This window comes from Sinocyclocheilus rhinocerous, unplaced genomic scaffold, assembly GCF_001515625.1.
Source record: "Sinocyclocheilus rhinocerous isolate Xijiao unplaced genomic scaffold, SAMN03320098_v1.1 scaffold7137, whole genome shotgun sequence".
NCBI lineage: Eukaryota > Metazoa > Chordata > Actinopteri > Cypriniformes > Cyprinidae > Sinocyclocheilus > Sinocyclocheilus rhinocerous.
The window spans coordinates 6,577-24,121 of record NW_015650765.1 but is presented as its reverse complement, the minus strand read 5'-3'; the positions used below and the strand labels follow the sequence as shown (position 1 = coordinate 24,121).

Below are 17,545 nucleotides of genomic sequence, written 5' to 3'. Positions count from 1 at the left end.
GAGCTGGATTAGCTGGATTACAGATCATGACAGAAGCGGTCTGAGAGAGAATGAGCATCTGTAAGGCATGCAGCATGTGCCTGTCAGCAGCAGTCCTGCCCTCTGTCAGTAATAATGATAACGGTCATTTCAATCGCAGATCTCTAATGGCAGCAATGTGAGGAGGCTGAAATTGTGTGCTGCAGTGTGCTCTGGAATTAATAATTAGTGAGGTTTTTTGTTTCATTAAAGCTGTCTAAATCTGACAAGAATCAGACTGCAAGTCGTGAACAACTAGATTATGGTTTTGGGTGATAACTATCAGCATAAAGAGCAATTGTATATAGACCATAGTCAGAGTAGATAGCATATTTTATTTTATACAAATATATTTTTTAATGATTTAGCTTTTCATGCAGAGCTGTTAAATGCATTGATTTCATTTCTTCAGTGTTGTCACATGAAAAGATATAATAAAATATTTACAAAAATGTGAGGGGTGTACTCACTTCTGTGAGATACTGTGTATATATATATATATATATATATATAGGCACTTTGTATTCTATTTATATTCTGCACTTCATTTCTAGGACATCTGTTTATGTTTACATTTAACATTAACCTTATTAACTGCTCAGAATTGGTTTTGTGTGCATTAACAAAAGTATTACTTCTGGAGTCAATAGTATGCTGCCAAAATTAAGCACAAATGTATTAAATACATAGTACTAAAGTTTGATGTGTTGACATTAATCAAATCTGCCACCTAGTGTGGTTCATGAAGAAAAGCTGCTGGCTTTTGGTTCACTCTCAGAAAAAAAAAGTGCAAAAGCTGTCACTGGGGCAGTACCCTTTCAAAAGGTATACATTTGTACCTTATTTACCCCTTAAGGGTGCATATAAGGTACATATTAGTACCTAAAGTGTACATATTAGCAGCTTATAGTACCATATACCTTTTGAAAAGGTACCGCCCCAGTGACAGCTTTTGTACCTTTTTTCTGTGAGTGTTTAACCACCAATCATTGTCTCTCTACAGGTGACAGCTATTCCCGAATCGTATTTGCCTCTGCAGAGGGAAAGAACTTGTGGAATATACAGGCAATAAAATCCATGTGCAATTTTGACAATACACGGGTATGTAGCATTGCATTGCATATATTGATTATAGCATTTGCAGATAAATAATGGGATGTTAGAAATTTTTGAGTGTTTTACTGGTGTTTTTCATGTCTGGTCCTGCAGGTTCGCTCCCATCCCCAGTACTTGGATCTGTGTCAGCGCACCACTGCTGCCTCCTGCTGTCCCAGCTGGACGCTTGGGAACTACATAGCCATGCTTACTAACAAGTCCTCCTGTCAAAAGATCTCAGAGCGAGATGTTTCCCACACCCTGAAGATCCTGCGGTCCTGTGCAAAGTATTACCACAACGGCACTCTTGGTCCCGAGTGCTGGGACATGACGACCCGTAAGAAGGACCTCAAGTGTGGCAACGTGCCACGGAAGTGTACAAAATACAATGCCATATATCAGATTTTTCACTTTTTGGTGGACAAAGACTTTCTGAATCCAAAGAACACGGACTACCTTCCGCCTAACCTCAAGTGCAGCATGCTCTTCTCCCCAACGGAGAAAGGTGAAACAATGATGAACATTTACTTGGACAACTTTGAGAACTGGAACTCCTCGGATGGGATCACGACCATCACAGGAATAGAATTTGGCATCAAACACAACTTATTTCAGGACTACCTTCTGACGGATACCATGTATCCAGCAATAGCTATTGTTATTGTGTTGGTGGTCATGTGCATCTACACAAGATCAATGTTCATCACCCTTATGACAATGTTTGCCATTATCAGTTCGCTGATCGTCTCGTACTTCCTGTACCGTGTAGTCTTCAACTTTGATTTCTTCCCCTTCATGAACCTCACCGCGCTCATCATACTGGTTGGAATTGGCGCCGACGATGCATTTGTGCTCTGCGATGTCTGGAACTACACAAAGTTTGACAAACCCAATTCCGAACTCTCTGAAACAGTCGGCGTCACGCTTCAGCACGCGGCACTCTCAATGTTTGTCACCAGCTTTACCACAGCCGCTGCCTTCTATGCCAACTACGTGAGCAACATCACTGCCATCCGATGCTTTGGTGTGTATGCTGGTACTGCTATCCTGGTTAACTACATACTGATGGTCACCTGGTTGCCAGCTGTGGTGGTCCTACATGAGCGGTACCTGGTCAACCTCTTAACATGTTCTCGGTCACAACACCACCAGACGGAGGGTGCTACAACGTTTTGGACAAGCCTGTACCAGATGGTCAACAAGTGTCTTTTTAGCATTTCAGAGGCCTGTCGGATTTTCTTTGAGAAAGTTTTGCCTTGCATCGTGATCAAGTTGCGCTACTTGTGGCTCTTGTGGTTCTTGGCGATGATGGTGGGTGGTGCATACGTTGTTTGCGTAAATCCCAAGATGAAACTGCCTTCTCTGGAGCTGTCGGAGTTTCAGGTTTTCCGCTCTTCCCATCCCTTTGAACGCTACGATGCGGAGTACAAAAAACTCTTCATGTTTGAACGGGTCAACCACGGGGAAGACCTCCACATGCCAATCACCATCATTTGGGGAGTTACTCCAGTTGACAGCGGAGATCCGCTAAACCCCAAAAATAAGGGTAAACTAACACTTGACACAACCTTCAACATTGCGAGTCCTGCAAGTCAGGTATGGATTCTCAATTTTTGCCAGAAGCTTAGGAACCAGAGCTTCGTGTTCCAGTCTGAGGAGCAAGACTTCACAAGCTGCTTCATGGAGACTTTCAAGCAATGGATGGAAAACCAAGACTGTGACGAGGCTTCCGTCTATCCCTGTTGTAGTCAATCCACATTCCCTTACCGACAAGACGTCTTTGAGTTGTGTATCAAACGGGCAATTATGGAGCTTGACCGAAGCACCATCTACCACCTTGACAGCAAGACTCCAGGGCCAAGGTTTGACATCAATGACACAATTCGAGCAATTGTGCTCGAGTTTCAAAGTACCTACCATTTCACTCTGGCATACGAGAAGATGCATCAGTTTTACAGAGAAGTGGATGCTTGGATTCAGGAGGAGCTGACTGATGCTCCTGAAGGACTAAGCTATGGATGGTTTGTAAGCAACCTGGAGTTCTATGACCTGCAGGACAGCCTATCAGATGGGACTCTTATCGCTATGGCACTGTCGGTGGTGGTGGCCTTCAGTGTTATGCTCCTGACCACCTGGAATATCATCATCAGCCTCTATGCCATCATATCCATTGCCGGAACCATATTTGTCACAGTTGGGTCGCTGGTGCTCTTGGGTTGGGAACTAAATGTGCTCGAATCAGTGACCATCTCAGTTGCTGTAGGCCTCTCTGTGGACTTTGCTGTCCATTATGGAGTGGCGTACCGCCTTGCACCAGAACCGGACAGGGAAGGAAAGGTGCTATTCTCCTTGAACAGAATGGGCTCGGCTATAGCGATGGCAGCACTCACAACCTTTGTAGCCGGTGCGATGATGATGCCATCCACAGTTTTGGCCTACACTCAACTGGGCACGTTTTTGATGCTAATCATGTGCATTAGTTGGGCATTTGCTACGTTTTTCTTTCAATGCATGTGTCGCTGTTTGGGACCTCAGGGCACCTGTGGACAGATTCCTTTGCCAAAGAAACTCCAGTGCTATGCCTTTTCAGAGCACACATCTGAAAACCAATCTAATCCGAACCAAGGTAAACTCGGTGCTTGCTACACAACCAAGTACCAGATAGATAACGCAAGAAGTGAGGGTCGACACGAACACTATGAGCTTGAGCCCTTGGCGTTGAATGTCAGGAATGAGGAAAAGGCCTCGGATGAGGAACAGGAAGCATGTACACAGTTGCACAATGGCATCACTTCTCATCACTCAACCTTCAAAAGCTGCACCGACCCAGGAGAACCCAGTCCTGAGATTGAAAATGGCTTACCAGGCACAGAGCTTTCACATCTTCATCAATTTGCGTACAGTACAAGGGGCGCCTGTGAGAACTCCATGCATCAGTATATGAGGGAGCGACAAAGGACTCCCTACCGTCCTTGCAGCCAATCTCGAGAAACCCCATGCCCTGGTAAACAGACCAATCACTTACCTGTGGGTCAGAACCTTCGGTCCTCACGGGATACAGTGCACACTCCCGCTGACTGCTACGTAAACTGTGGCCACTTCCAACATTGCTCACAGAGCCAAACATCAAGGCCAGCCCCTCACAGATGTTTCCCTGGGGGCTACAGCATGCACGCAGTGCAACTTTTGCATCAGGCACTGTCGTCCGATACTGCAGTGCACGACGGGTCCCACATCAATGTGTGTGGCCCCAATTCACCTCTACCAGAGAGCCAGAACTTTCCAGCTCCTATTCAGTTTCCAGATGTTCAGCGCTGTGCTTTACCTGACACAACTCGGGTCTGTACTGTTAATCACGATACACAGAAGACAGGGGGCCTAGCATTAAATTCCCTGACCCCTCACAAAATACCATGGAACCATATAAAAACAAAAGTAAATGGCACTTGTGTTTTGCTGCAGGACAGTCGTGAGATTCGTGAAGCGATTCCAGTGGTACGGGAAGGAAGTGTCAAATGCAATCTGAGTAACAAAGACAATAATGAAAGGGCAGAGCCTGTATCTCCCAAAAAAATTAACTGTTTTAAAAAGACTGTAAAAGCGAAGTGCAATTCTGTAGAGTTTCACAAACCAAAAACCAGCGTGCCTACTATTGCCGTTAATTCAAAAGCCTCATCTGAGAGTTTATGCTAACATTTAAAATGAGAGCGTTAGATTGAGATATCAGAACATATTGCCATATTAAGATTTAGCACAGAAAAGCAACTGGTTGTTTCCTGACAGGAAAGAGTTTCTTGACATTATGTGCATGGGAATCCTGACATGACGTCAAGGAAAACTTTTGTCTGATTTAAGAGGACACTATTTTGACCCACTGGCTGGTATTTGTGACATCTGTTTTAGATAATGTTTTTAATGTCTGGCCACAGGCCATCACTTTTTCATGGGAACAGAAAAACATAATCAGAATTATTTTCCTGCACATTTTATATGAACTTGTATATATTTTATGTATGTGTGTTGTGTATGTATTTGAGTCATGCACTTTTTTGTTGATGCTGATTTGAATGTTTCGCTTATAAAGTTTTTAATACTTCACAAGCAAACTTCAATAGTTTCTGTGATGGTGAATTGAAAGACTCATTGTGCTTTCTTTCAAAGTCGTCTCCTTTTTTCCAGTTTCTTAGATAAAATCGCCTCTTCCTGCAGTGCGCAAACATTTACATTAGCCTCAGGACTTCAGGGAAATTGAGTCAGTTTATGTGACTTAACACAAAAGAAAATGGTTTTTGTCAAATATACTACATGCAAAATTAAGTATTCTTTTAAGTATTACGTTCTTGACATGTACGTTTTTTTACTCATTTTTGAAAATTAGAATCTGTTCTGTTCTTTTTTTTAATAGAAAGATAATTATAAATATTTACAAATTTTGTATTATTTGTTAATATTGGGTGTACCATTAAAGGCTGCTATCTGGTGTAGTAATAGTATTAATCATAATAATTTAAATGTATAACATCAAATTTGGTAAATTTTAAATAATTGGTACCGGTTGTAAAAAAAAAAATATATATATATATATGTAGTGTATCCAACATTTGTCCTTTTTTAGCAGTAACCATTTGGTATTTGCCAAGGTTCATTCAAATAACTGAATGCAAAATAGAATTATAAACAAAGTATAATTTTACAAAGTAGTACATTATCTTTAAAAGTCACGTTTTATTTAAAAACCAAGTAGTGTCCCACAGATATTTTGAACACTTGAATTGTAACACACAGTATGATTTATTCAACTTTGTGCCAAATCCTGAAACAGAATGAAAATAAAAATTAAAAAGGTGTGCCATTTACATAATAAAACAATATTTAAAGCAATTACAGTGTTAATGCAGGTATCCGTTCATCCGAATAAAGATGTATCTGTAATGTCACAGTTCCATTGAACTTTACACCAGCTGAGTGAGAAGTTCATGCTACAGCACATTTTGGATAATACAAAATAAACTCTTATAATTATACAGTTCAGTATGGTGTCAAGCTTAATACACTTAATTTTTATAGACGTCAATGTCCAAAAGAAAGTGGGTCAAACACAGTAGGACGAATGAGAACCTCACCAAAAGCAAAGAAAGGTATGTCCAAACGAAGTCCTTCACAGTTACACTGCCGTGTCCGCATGAACATTTGCTGCTTCAGGATTGTTTTTGACCTCCTTGTCTTTTTCTTTAGCATTTGTTTGTTTAACCTTGGTGTTTTTTCTTATTTTATGCAGAAGTTGGTCATAAAACCACTCCAAGTCCTGGTTGTCGTCGGGCCACGTAAGGTACCTTCTGGTCTCAATGTAGGATCTCAGTTGTTCGTACTTCAGTAACCTGTACTGCGGTATGTTCCCTGCAACCAGCACCACCAGAATGTCTTTAAGTTCCACTAGCATTCTGCACTGAGCCAGGTTGAAGGTTTCCAAGCACCAACCATCCTTCAGGAAATGTTCAGACAGCACACAAAGGGTTTTTTGACTATTCTGAATAGCATTTCGCATGTTGGTAAGATGGTCCTCCCCGGGTATGAAGTCTCGCTCCTCAAAGCAGCAGCGGAGTGTATTCTGCTCTGAGAACTGAGAGTCGAGCCTCTTCAACAGCGCTCTTTCTACCCACTTAATATCACTGGAACTGAAACAAAGATACACGTCATACAGGAATCGATCAGGATCGGGCTCAGGCTTCTCTTGCTTTTCATCCACAAGTTTAGCAACAAGTTTTTTGTAAAGTTTGAAGATGTAGCCACGTTGACAGACATAAATGATGGCGCTGGCAGTGAATAATATGATTAGTGCGGTACAGCAAATGAAAAGCGCAAGCCTCAGTTTTTCAACGCTCCTCTCATCCTCTTCATCCTCACATTGAATGCTGGATCTAACAACCGAAACCATGTACTGATCCTCAGGACTGGCACATGTCACATCCTCAATGGGGTGAAAAAGGGTTACGTTGGTTTGATTTAGCCATGTTTGGAAATCCCTTAGGTTGCAGTCACAATTAAATCCATTGCCCAGCAGGCTGAGGTAGCTGAGGGTGCTGAAGAGGTTTGGATCCACTGAATAAACAGAGTTGTATTCAAGATTAAGATATTGTAAACTTTTAGGGAAAATACCATTAGGAAGGTACTTCAAAGAATTGGAGGACAAATCCAAAAAGATCAAAGAGGTGAGGTCTTTGAAAATGTCTTTGGGAAGCGACTGAAGTCTGTTGGAACTAAGAAAAAGCGCTTCTAACTGGTGAAGATCGTCAAATAGGTTTAAACATGTTCCTTCTGACCAGATAACTTCCAGACCTGCAATCGCAAGATCAAGGATTTGTATTTTTTGTGAAAGCACTTTATGCTCGTCATCAGGGCAATAAACAAGTTCATTACCTCGAAAAACTATTTCCTCGATTTGAGGAAACTTCTCTAGTATCGTGTAGAACTCTGACGTGGAAGATATTTTGTTAAATTGCAGGTAAAGGGTTTTGAGGTTTGTGGCAATGTTGAGTAAATTGGACGCATGTGTAATTTTGTTGTCACCCAAGTAGAGCTTCTCCAGGCTTGGTAGGCTTGCAAATGTATGTGCATATTTGAGCGAATTTCCTGTTAAATTTAAGTTGAGTAGATTTGGAAGTCCTTGAAATGACTGATGTCCAAGCGTCCATATATGATTATATGACAAATCAAGCACCTCAAGTTTCTCTAGATTCTGAAAAGTTTCAGAATTAATAATACCCAGGACGTTTTTGGACAGGTTTAGCTGTAGTAAATTTGTCATACCCCAAAATGCATTGTTTTCAATCTTGTTGATCTGACTTTGTGCCAGTGTAATTTGTTCTAGATCTGGCAAATAACTAAATACTGAATATGACAGAGAAAAAATATTTGAACTGGACAGATCGAAAGTCTTAACACCACTCGCCTCAAGACCCTTGAATGTGAATTTGTCTGGATCTGGGAAATTGTTATGACCAAAAGAACTGCCCATGTTGTAACTGTTACTGAGAATGAGACCAAGGATTTTTGTACCAGTGATTGCATCAAAAAAACGCTTTGCCATGGGAACTTTAAAGCCGTTTCCAGATAGGTCCAATACAGTTACGGACATGTTCTTAAACGGGTTTCCACACTTGTCCCATCCTAACCAGTACTCATTCATGTCTTGCAGTGTCACGGAGGCCAGTTGCAGAAGCGTGAAATGTTTACCCTGAAAGCTGAGGAGGTCTTCTTCACAGATGCTCTTCACTTTGTTGTGAGAGAGATCCAGCACGTGGAATCTCCTCATATTTAAAAAGAACGATGCCGGCTGGATTCTGTGAATGTTGTTATTGCGTAAGACAAGCATCTGTAGAGACACCAGAGGTTTGAGGACGTCACCAGACAAAACAGAACCATTTAAACTGCACTGACTGAGAGTGAGATTTTTAAGGTTGGATAATCCGTTAAACGCTCCTGTATCCATTTGCAGCAGGTGGTTGTAGTCTAGCTGAAGTGATGTTAAATTAGAGAGTCTTCTGAATGTATTGTTTCTGATCACAAGCCCTGGTGTTTGGTGCATCAGTATGATGACTTGTAGACCTTCCACATGAGAAAAGGATGTTTCATGGAGTTCAGCAATGCTGTTGTTACTCAGATCCAAGTTATTTACATGCTTGGGCAGCTCTGGCACCTCTTGAAGGCCTCTATCTGTGCAGAGGACAACAGAGCCGTCGACTGAACACACGGAGGTGCATTTCACAATGTGAGTGCTCATGCATAATCCAAGGAGGAGCCGAGATAATATGTGTCTTGTTGCCATTCTGAGATCACTGTAGAAAAAAAAAACGCATTATAAAAAGGACGGTTAAAACAGTTCACCCCAAAAAAGACAATTCTGTTGTGTTACTCAAATATTTTTCCTTTTGTAGCTACTCCACTGCAGTAGAAGAAAGTCAGAAACACAAGGGCGAGTAAGCTATATGATGGCAAAATTTTCTTTCTTGGGTAAAGTATTGTGCATTTTAAGTTTGCAATTGTGGACACCAAAAAGTTAAATAATGCAATCCAAGCATAATTTAGTAAAGACTAAAACCACAGAACTGAATAAGGCATCTAATAGCACAGCCAGCTACTTCTGTAGCAGGTTTAGCCTATCTTACAAATCGTTTGCTTATAGTTCAAAGTCCAGTGACTTTAGGGGCTTAAACAAGTTTTTAATGTGAAATTCATTACATTCTTACGAGATTTTACTATCAGTGATCCGATACGTGTGAGAGCTTTACTGCAGAGTTCATAAATACTAATAACAACCGAAAAATAGTTTTTCGCGTCTTACCTGTTCGGCCATTAATCCAGTGTTAAACTGTTCAGCAGTTTCTGAAGTCATTTTATTGTCAAGTTTCAAGAGTTCCGTGCGGCGATAATGTGGAGTTCCTCCTCTTCTCTCCCCCTTCTTCGTTTCATGTGTGTTTCTCAACATCTCTGAAATGGGAAATAACTTTCTGACCCAGTGACTCATTTTCCGGTAAGGGATTCTTCAAGTGTGAGTACTGAACAAACGTTCAGATACTAGTACGAATATTCACGGAACGGTGACATATGCAGCACATTAACGGTGTGTTTTGTTACCTTTTTGCCCTTATAGTGATTATAGTGCAGTATCACTCCGCTCTGCACGAGACAACTTATTTTACCGGGATTTAGGCTACTAAGATGCAGTATGTATCTACTATATAGGGGCAGCCCGTGTTATTAAAGTAACTTTGTATGTTTAATTAAAGAAAAAATTATATCTATAAAATCAGCTGTTATTGCAGTCGTATTAACTTTAATAATGAGCAGATATTAATTTGTGACTACTGAACTGTTTTAATAAATCTTCCTGTATTCTGAAGATGACTAGAGGAAAAATAGTGAAGTTTAGCATATAAATAATTTAATTAAAATGAACACTGTTAATATATATTAAAATGAGAATTACACACTGCCAGCAGAACTACTAAATCAGGTCTTATGTATATAATAGCAGATGTCTCCATTTCTGGCCTAGCTCTCAGCTTCAAAATGGTTTAATCCGTCTTTCTTTCAAAGGAACATTTGAAGGCTATTCTTTGGTCAGCTATGTTTGCACAAGGTGTCACTGAAAGATTGCTTTCTGTACATAAATCACAATGTTAATATTAGCTTTGCAATGTTGTCTTTTATTTGTATTTTTTTACAGTGTGCCTTATTAAAATGAACGGATCATAACAGGAAATTATGCCAGATGGCATCGTGAGGTCAACCAAAGATATATTATGATCAGTTCTTCAATGAAAGTTGCGGAATTAGTTCTCTGACAATGGAAAGTTTCGATTTAATATTTATTTAATCAGACATGCGATTGCTACAATTTCCAAACTGTTCCAAGTACAAAGGCCAACACTTAAATGACAGAATATGTCAATTCTGAGGTTTCTTTATGAATTTCATTAACAATGTGCAATCCGTTATTACCCAAAAGCATTGTGTCATCTTATTGTGTTTTCACTGCAGTGGCTTCCTTGTTTTTGCCCTTGTATTCAGGAAATAAGTTGAATATCAGTGTACTGAGTGTCTTTTCCCCCAGTTACTTGTATTCAGGAAATAAGTTGAATATCAGTGTACTGAGTGTCTTTTTTTTCCCCCAGTTAACATTTTCAGGTTTTGACATTTATTTGCAGATTACATTTTCAGGCATTTACTGAAATTAGCAGCATGTTACCAGACAAATATTTTTATTTATAATATTTTTTCATTATGAATCATATATTTGTAAATGGAAATCATGAGATAATTATACCCAATCAAGATCTCCATTATGCATTATTTGGTAATGTAAAATGTATTGAACAAATATACCATGATTATACTGCTGTGTTTGCATGGATATTTGTTGCATCAGCCTTTGTTTGTCCAGTTGGTTGATTTGTTTGCTTAACCTTGGTGTCTTTTTTAATTTTATGCAAAAGTTGGTCATAAAACCAATCTAAGTCCTGGCTGTCATCGGGCCACAGAAGGTATCTTCTGTTCTCAATGTAGGATCTCACTTGCTTGTACTTTAGTAACCTGTACTGCGGTATGTTCCCTACAACCAGCACCACCAGAATGTCTTCAAGGTCCACTTGCATCCTTTTTTGTGCCAGACTGAAGGTTTCTAAACACCAACCATCCTTCAGGAAATGTTCAGACAGCACACAAAGGGTTTTTTGACTATTCTGAATAGCATTTCGCATGTTGGTAAGATGGTCCTCCCCGGGTATGAAGTCTCGCTCCTCAAAGCAGCAGCGGAGTGTATTCTGCTCTGAGAACTGAGAGTCGAGCCTCTTCAACAGCGCTCTTTCTACCCACTTAATATCACTGGAACTGAAACAAAGATACACGTCATACAGGAATCGATCAGGATCGGGCTCCTGTTGCTTTCCAGCCACAAGTTTAGCAATACGTTTTTTGTAAAGCTTGAAGATGTAGCCACGTCGACGGACATAAATGATGGCGCTAGCAGTGAATAATATGATCAGTGCGGAACAGAAAATAAAAAGCACAAGCCTCAGTTTTTCAACGCTCCTCTCATCCTCTTCATCCTCGCATTGAATGCTGGATCTCACAACCGAAACCATGTACTGATCCTCAGGACTGGCACATGTCACATCCTCAATGGGGTGAAAAAGGGTTACGTTGGTTTGATTTAGCCATGTTTGGAAATCCCTTAGGTTGCAGTCACAACGGAACTGGTTTTTTATCAGGCTGAGGTAGCTGAGGGTGCTAAAGAGGTTTGGATCCACTGAATAAATAGAGTTGTATTCAAGATTAAGTATCTGAAGACTTTTAGGGAATATACCATTAGGAAGGTACTTCAAAGAGTTGAAGGACAAATCCAAAAAGAACAAAGAAGTAAGATCTTTGAAAATGTCTTTGGGAAGCGACTGAAGTCCGTTGGAAGCCAGAGAAAGCTGTTCTAACTGGTGAAGATTGTTAAACACATTAAAACATTTTCCTTCAGACCAGATCAGTTGCATTGTTGAAAGCTCGAGATTAAGGAGTTGTAGTTTGTCTGAAACCACTATTTGTCTCTGATTATGACACATCGAAAACATGTTACCTCGAAGAAAGATTTTTTCTATTTGAGGAAATTCCCATAGTATAGTGTACAAATCTGACAAGTCTTTTAATCTGTTGAATTCCAGGTCAAGGGTCGTGAGATTTTTAGCAATGTTGGGTAAACTAGACAAAGATGAAATTCTGTTCTCACCCAAGTAGAGTTTCTTCAGGTTTGGTAGGGTTGCAAATTTGTGAATTGACTCCAGAGCATTTTCTGTTAAATTTAAGTTGAGTAAACTTGGGAGTCCCTGAAATGATTGATCTCCAAGCACCCTTATATGGTTGTAAGACAAATCAAGCACCTCAAGTTTCTCTAGATTCTGAAATGTTTTAGAATCAATGCTACCCAGGAAGTTGTTGGACAGGTTTAGATTTTGTAGATCAGTCATACCCAAAAATGCATTGTTTTCAATCATGTTGATCTCATTTTGTGCCAATGTAATTTGTTCTAGATCTGAAAAATGACTAAATACTGAATTTGACAAAGCAAAAATATGTGATTGGGACAAATCGAAAACCTTAAGACCACTAACCTCAAGACCCTTGAATGTGAATTTGTCTGGATCTGGGAAATTGTTATGACCAAAAGAACTGCCCATGTTGTAACTGTTACTGAGAATGAGACCAAGGATTTTTGTACCAGTGATTGCATCAAAAAAACGCTTTGCCATGGGAACTTTAAAGCCGTTTCCAGATAGGTCCAATACAGTTACGGACATGTTCTTAAACGGGTTTCCACACTTGTCCCATCCTAACCAGTACTCATTCATGTCTTGCAGTGTCACGGAGGCCAGTTGCAGAAGCGTGAAATGTTTACCCTGAAAGCTGAGGAGGTCTTCTTCACAGATGCTCTTCACTTTGTTGTGAGAGAGATCCAGCACGTGGAATCTCCTCATATTTAAAAAGAACGATGCCGGCTGGATTCTGTGAATGTTGTTATTACGCAAGACAAGCATCTGTAGAGACACCAGAGGTTTGAGGACATCACCAGACAAAACAGAACCGTCTAAACTGCACTGAGTGAGAGTGAGAATCTCAAGGTTGGATAATCCATTAAAAGCCTCCGTCTCTATTTGCAGGAAGAAGTTGTAGTCAAGTTTAAGTAATATTAGATTGGAGAGTCTTCTAAACGTGTTGTTTCTGATCACAAGTCCTGGTGTCTGTTGCTCGACTTTAAGGACTTGTAGACCTTCAAGACGAGAAAAGGAGGTTTCGTTGAGTTCAGCAATGCTGTTTAAACTCAGATCCATATGATTTACATGTGTGGGCACCTCTGGCACATGATGAAGACCTCTATCTATGCAGAAGGCAGCATAGTCATTAACTGAACACACCGAGGTGCTTTTCACAACTTCAGTGTTGATGCACAATCCAAAAAGGATCAGTATAAATATATATTCCATTCTGAGAGCACTGTGGGGAAAAAAACACATGCATTTTAGTGTTAAAAATGGTTTCGTTTTTTGAGATGACATACTTTTGTAAGATGTTTGTTTGACTAGTTCAAGGTTCACTGACTTCAAAGCATTAACTACTGCACACAGACGTTTTAAACGGGAAAAGATACATTCTGATACATTCAGCAATCTGAAAGTTGTAGGCTACTACGAGGTCATGACATAACACAGCAATAATTCAGCGTCTTACCGGGTTCGGTCACTAATCCATACAGCGTTTTGGCGTGAAATAATGAGGAAGTTTCAATAATGCAATATTAAGACTCGTACAGCGTCGAATAAACAGCTATCCGTCCTCTCGCTTGAGTTTCTAGTGAGTTCTTCCTCCGTTCTCTCTCTCTTCATTTCATTTGCGTTTCCCAACATTTCTGAAATAGGAAATAACTTTCTGACACAATGATTCGTTTTCCGGAAAGGAGTTCGAGTGTGAGCACTGTAACTCTGGAAAACTACAATCATTTCAGCTTCTTTAATAAGGTCGTGAGTTTTCATCGGTAGCAATATTTTAACAGTAGCAACAGTTTTATTGAACTTTGTTATTCAGAACGTCGTTTTAAGACCAGAATCTTCGTTTATTTATTTACAGTGAAATAAACAGCGTAGAAATGGAATACAATTGTGCAATACAGGAATGATCAATGATTAGTCAACTGACAGCAACTGCAATGATTGGACATTAACTCTTGCCACTCTTGAAGATAAAGCACTAACTTTTTATTTCACGTGAGTGATGTATGAGTATGAAGTAACCTAACTGCACTTGAACTAGTTCCTTACTGCCCACTAGAGGGGGTCCTTTACCAACATTAGCCTACTCGGAAGACCAGCAGAAACTTCTGTAGGAAGGTAATAACATCAATAAGATTAAATCAAATGTTTAGAAATAATATCCATTAATGCTGCACTGTGCATTTCTATCTTCATATTTGGACACAGATTGGAGAGAGAGGACGAATCAAGGTTGGCTTCTGTAAGGGAAATTTGGTAACACTTTAGAATAATGGTCCGTTGTTAACAAGTAACTATGCAGGAAGTAATAGGTAGCCTAGTACTACATTAACACTTAACTCAATACTATTAACTAATAGAGAAGCAAGATTAACTAAACAGTAAGTAGTAGCAAATTTAGGACAAGGTAGTTCCTTATTAGATATTTGATAATTATTAAATAAAAATATCCTCATTGAGAACTACTTGTGAACTATGACCAGTTAATAAAGAATAACCCATTAATTACTAATCACAACAGTGACGTCTTAAAAGTGAACAATTGGGTTCTTTGTGGAAACTAATTTATGAATTTGATATCCCCCAAATAAGTCGGCTACATTTTAAAATTGTGACTACTACTCTTACCAAAGGATGGATGTTCAAACTTAAACATAGAATAATAATAAAAATGAAAATTCACTTAAAAATGTTAATAATTAAGAAGTGATGCTGACAAGCTCATGATTGAATTAGTTCACAATTATGATCTCTGCTTCGTGTCAGTTCAGTATCAATGTATCCCACTCCAAAAGACCTACTGGTAAAATATCACTAGTGCTTCACACAAATGTATGACTGTACAGTATGTCAGATATAAAATGTTAAATAACTTATTAATTTACTTGTGAGTAATTACTGAGGGGTTAACGTGTTTTTCACTTTAAAATAATGGTCCAGATCACTAGTAGTTCCTTAGTAGCACTTTAGCTTTAAAGTGAAAAATACATTAGCCTCTCACTAATTACTCAAGCGTTACCTTGTCAGCCTGCAGGAACTACTAGTGATCTGGACCATTATTTTCAAGTGAAAAACACCTTAACAACTCAGTAATTACTAAGTAATTTAATAAGTTATTTAACATATTTTATATCTGACACATACATTTGTGTGAGGCACTAGTGATATTTTACCAGACACTGTAATCTGGTAAAATACATTTTATGCAATGCTGATTTATTATCAATGTTGGAAACCTGTGATACTTTTTTCAGGATTCTTTGATTAATAAAAAGTTTTTTGTTTTTTTTTAAAGCACAGCATTTATTTAAAATATAACTTTTGTAACAATATATGTTGAAAAGCTTTTTTTTTGTTTTTTGTTTTGAAAGAAATTAGTTTTCATTCAGCAAAGATTTGCTAAATTTATAGAAACAGAGATAAAGATTGATATTGTTAGAAAACATCCCTATTTTGAATAAATACTGTTCTTTTTATTTTTTATATCAATGAACCCTAAAAAAAGTATCACGGGTTCCAAAAAAAAAAAAGATAATAATAATAATAAATGAATAAATAAAATTAAGCAGCACAACTGTTTCCAACATTGATAATAAATCAGCATATTAGAATGATTTCTGAAGGATCATGCACTGAAGACTGCAGTAATGATGCTGAAAATTCAGCTTTGCATCACAGAAATAAATTATATTTTAAAGTATATTAAAATAGATAAACATTATTTTAAATTGTAATAATATTTCACAATATTATAGTTTTTCTGTATTTTTGATCAAATAAATGCAGGCTTGATGAGCATAAGACACTTTCATAATGCTGCATAATTATCAAAATGGTAATATAATAAAGTCCTTTCATGTCACCATTTCGCCAGCCTACACTTCACATAATAGGCCTGTAGGTGGCACTTGGGCTTCATTAACTATGATAGTTTCATGAAATAGTAACGTGTATCATACATAAATATAAGTGAATTGAATACTGATTACCATTATTGCCGACTTTTGGCGCAGCACGGTTTTGTGCCGTGCTTTTGTAGTCATTTAGCATCCATTTTCTCAGCGATGTAATTTGATTTATAAAATGAGACAAACCGCAGATCCAGATCGCTCCACAAATAAGCTCGTCTGTCCCATGCAATTTTCAACCGATTTATGAATAAGAACGGAAAATGACTGCTCCACTTCACATTATTGTCCAATGAAATTTGAACTTGTGCCAGATCATGATTGGTTGGTGTATTATACATGACAAACGGGCATTGATGAATTATGTAATATTTTAAAATATATAATATATGGATTTGTAATTAAATCGGCACACTAGCTTTGATTATTGATGAACATTTTTTTTAAAATATTGTTTGGTTTATTTTTTTCCTTCCGTGACCCACTCACTGAAAGATCCATATTTGAGAGCCTACACTCTAAAAAATGCTGGGTTAAATATAACCCAGCTCTGGGTTAAAAAGGGACAAACCCAGCTATTGGGTTGTTTTGACCCAGCGGTTGGGTTAAATGTTTAACCCAACCTTCTGGTTGGGTAACCCAACCGCTGGGTCAAAACAACCCAATTGCTAGTTGTATTTAACCCAGCATTTTTTAGAGTGTAGGTTTCCGAACAGACTGTGGAATATCAGTCAGTCAAGCAAAACGCACGCATCCCATAGCAACGCCTCAGATCGACAGATTTGCAGATATGTAAAAATAAACAGGAATTTTCCGACTTTTGAGCGATTAGTTACCGTTTTGTACACATTGTCATGTTAATGAATTCAAATGCATTTTGTTTTATTGACTACAATATCTTTGCTATTTGTCTGAGAGGGGCACTTTTGAATAATTTTGAAAAAGGGCAAGGGCTTGAGCCCCCAAAGCCCCCCCCCACCACCATTTTGCACGTGCCTGCACTCTAAAAAACGTTGGGTTATTTACTGTACCCAATATCTGGGTTAAACATGTTGGGTCGTTTTGTTGGGTTATTCCTATGTTTATTGGGTTATTTCTATAACAACGCAACCAGTTGGGTTAAAATTTTAAATTCCAACGGTCGATCGGTGCAACTGCGACAGATGACACAGTGGTAATAATATGTGTGCGTTATGTTGTTTTTTGTAACAAAGT

The 17,545-nt window shown here is 38.8% G+C and overlaps 3 protein-coding genes across 4 annotated transcripts in view; 1 reads left to right on the top strand and 2 right to left on the bottom strand.

Moving 5' to 3' along the window:
* The window catches only part of LOC107712570 (protein dispatched homolog 1-like), a 7,721-nt gene extending 2,314 nt beyond the window's left edge, over nucleotides 1-5,407 (top strand). Inside the window, exons 3-4 of the mRNA XM_016517879.1 lie at nucleotides 1,022-1,119; nucleotides 1,228-5,407. Of these exons, the coding sequence (XP_016373365.1) occupies nucleotides 1,022-1,119; nucleotides 1,228-4,806 (3,677 nt within the window). The 3' untranslated portion in view covers nucleotides 4,807-5,407. The remainder of the gene's footprint in view (nucleotides 1-1,021; nucleotides 1,120-1,227) is intronic.
* A 787-nt stretch (nucleotides 5,408-6,194) lies between these two features.
* tlr5a (toll-like receptor 5a) lies at nucleotides 6,195-9,643 on the bottom strand. The gene is made up of 2 exons (XM_016517881.1): nucleotides 9,455-9,643; nucleotides 6,195-8,948 (listed from the first exon to the last, which is right to left on the bottom strand). The coding sequence occupies exon 2, from the start codon at nucleotides 8,936-8,938 to the stop codon at nucleotides 6,278-6,280; it is 2,661 nt and encodes an 886-aa protein (XP_016373367.1). The 5' UTR covers nucleotides 8,939-8,948; nucleotides 9,455-9,643; the 3' UTR covers nucleotides 6,195-6,277.
* A 1,345-nt stretch (nucleotides 9,644-10,988) lies between these two features.
* Nucleotides 10,989-17,545, bottom strand: part of tlr5b (toll-like receptor 5b) — a 12,357-nt gene continuing 5,800 nt past the window's right edge. Inside the window, exons 1-2 of one of the 2 annotated variants that reach the window (XM_016517882.1) lie at nucleotides 13,885-14,081; nucleotides 10,989-13,650 (exon numbers count right to left, since the gene is read on the bottom strand). In XM_016517882.1, coding sequence (XP_016373368.1) covers nucleotides 11,004-13,640 — 2,637 coding nt within the window. In that variant the 5' untranslated portion in view covers nucleotides 13,641-13,650; nucleotides 13,885-14,081 and the 3' untranslated portion in view covers nucleotides 10,989-11,003. Of the gene's footprint in view, nucleotides 13,651-13,884; nucleotides 14,082-17,545 lie in introns of those variants that run through there. The other variant, XM_016517883.1, reaches the window with a different exon arrangement.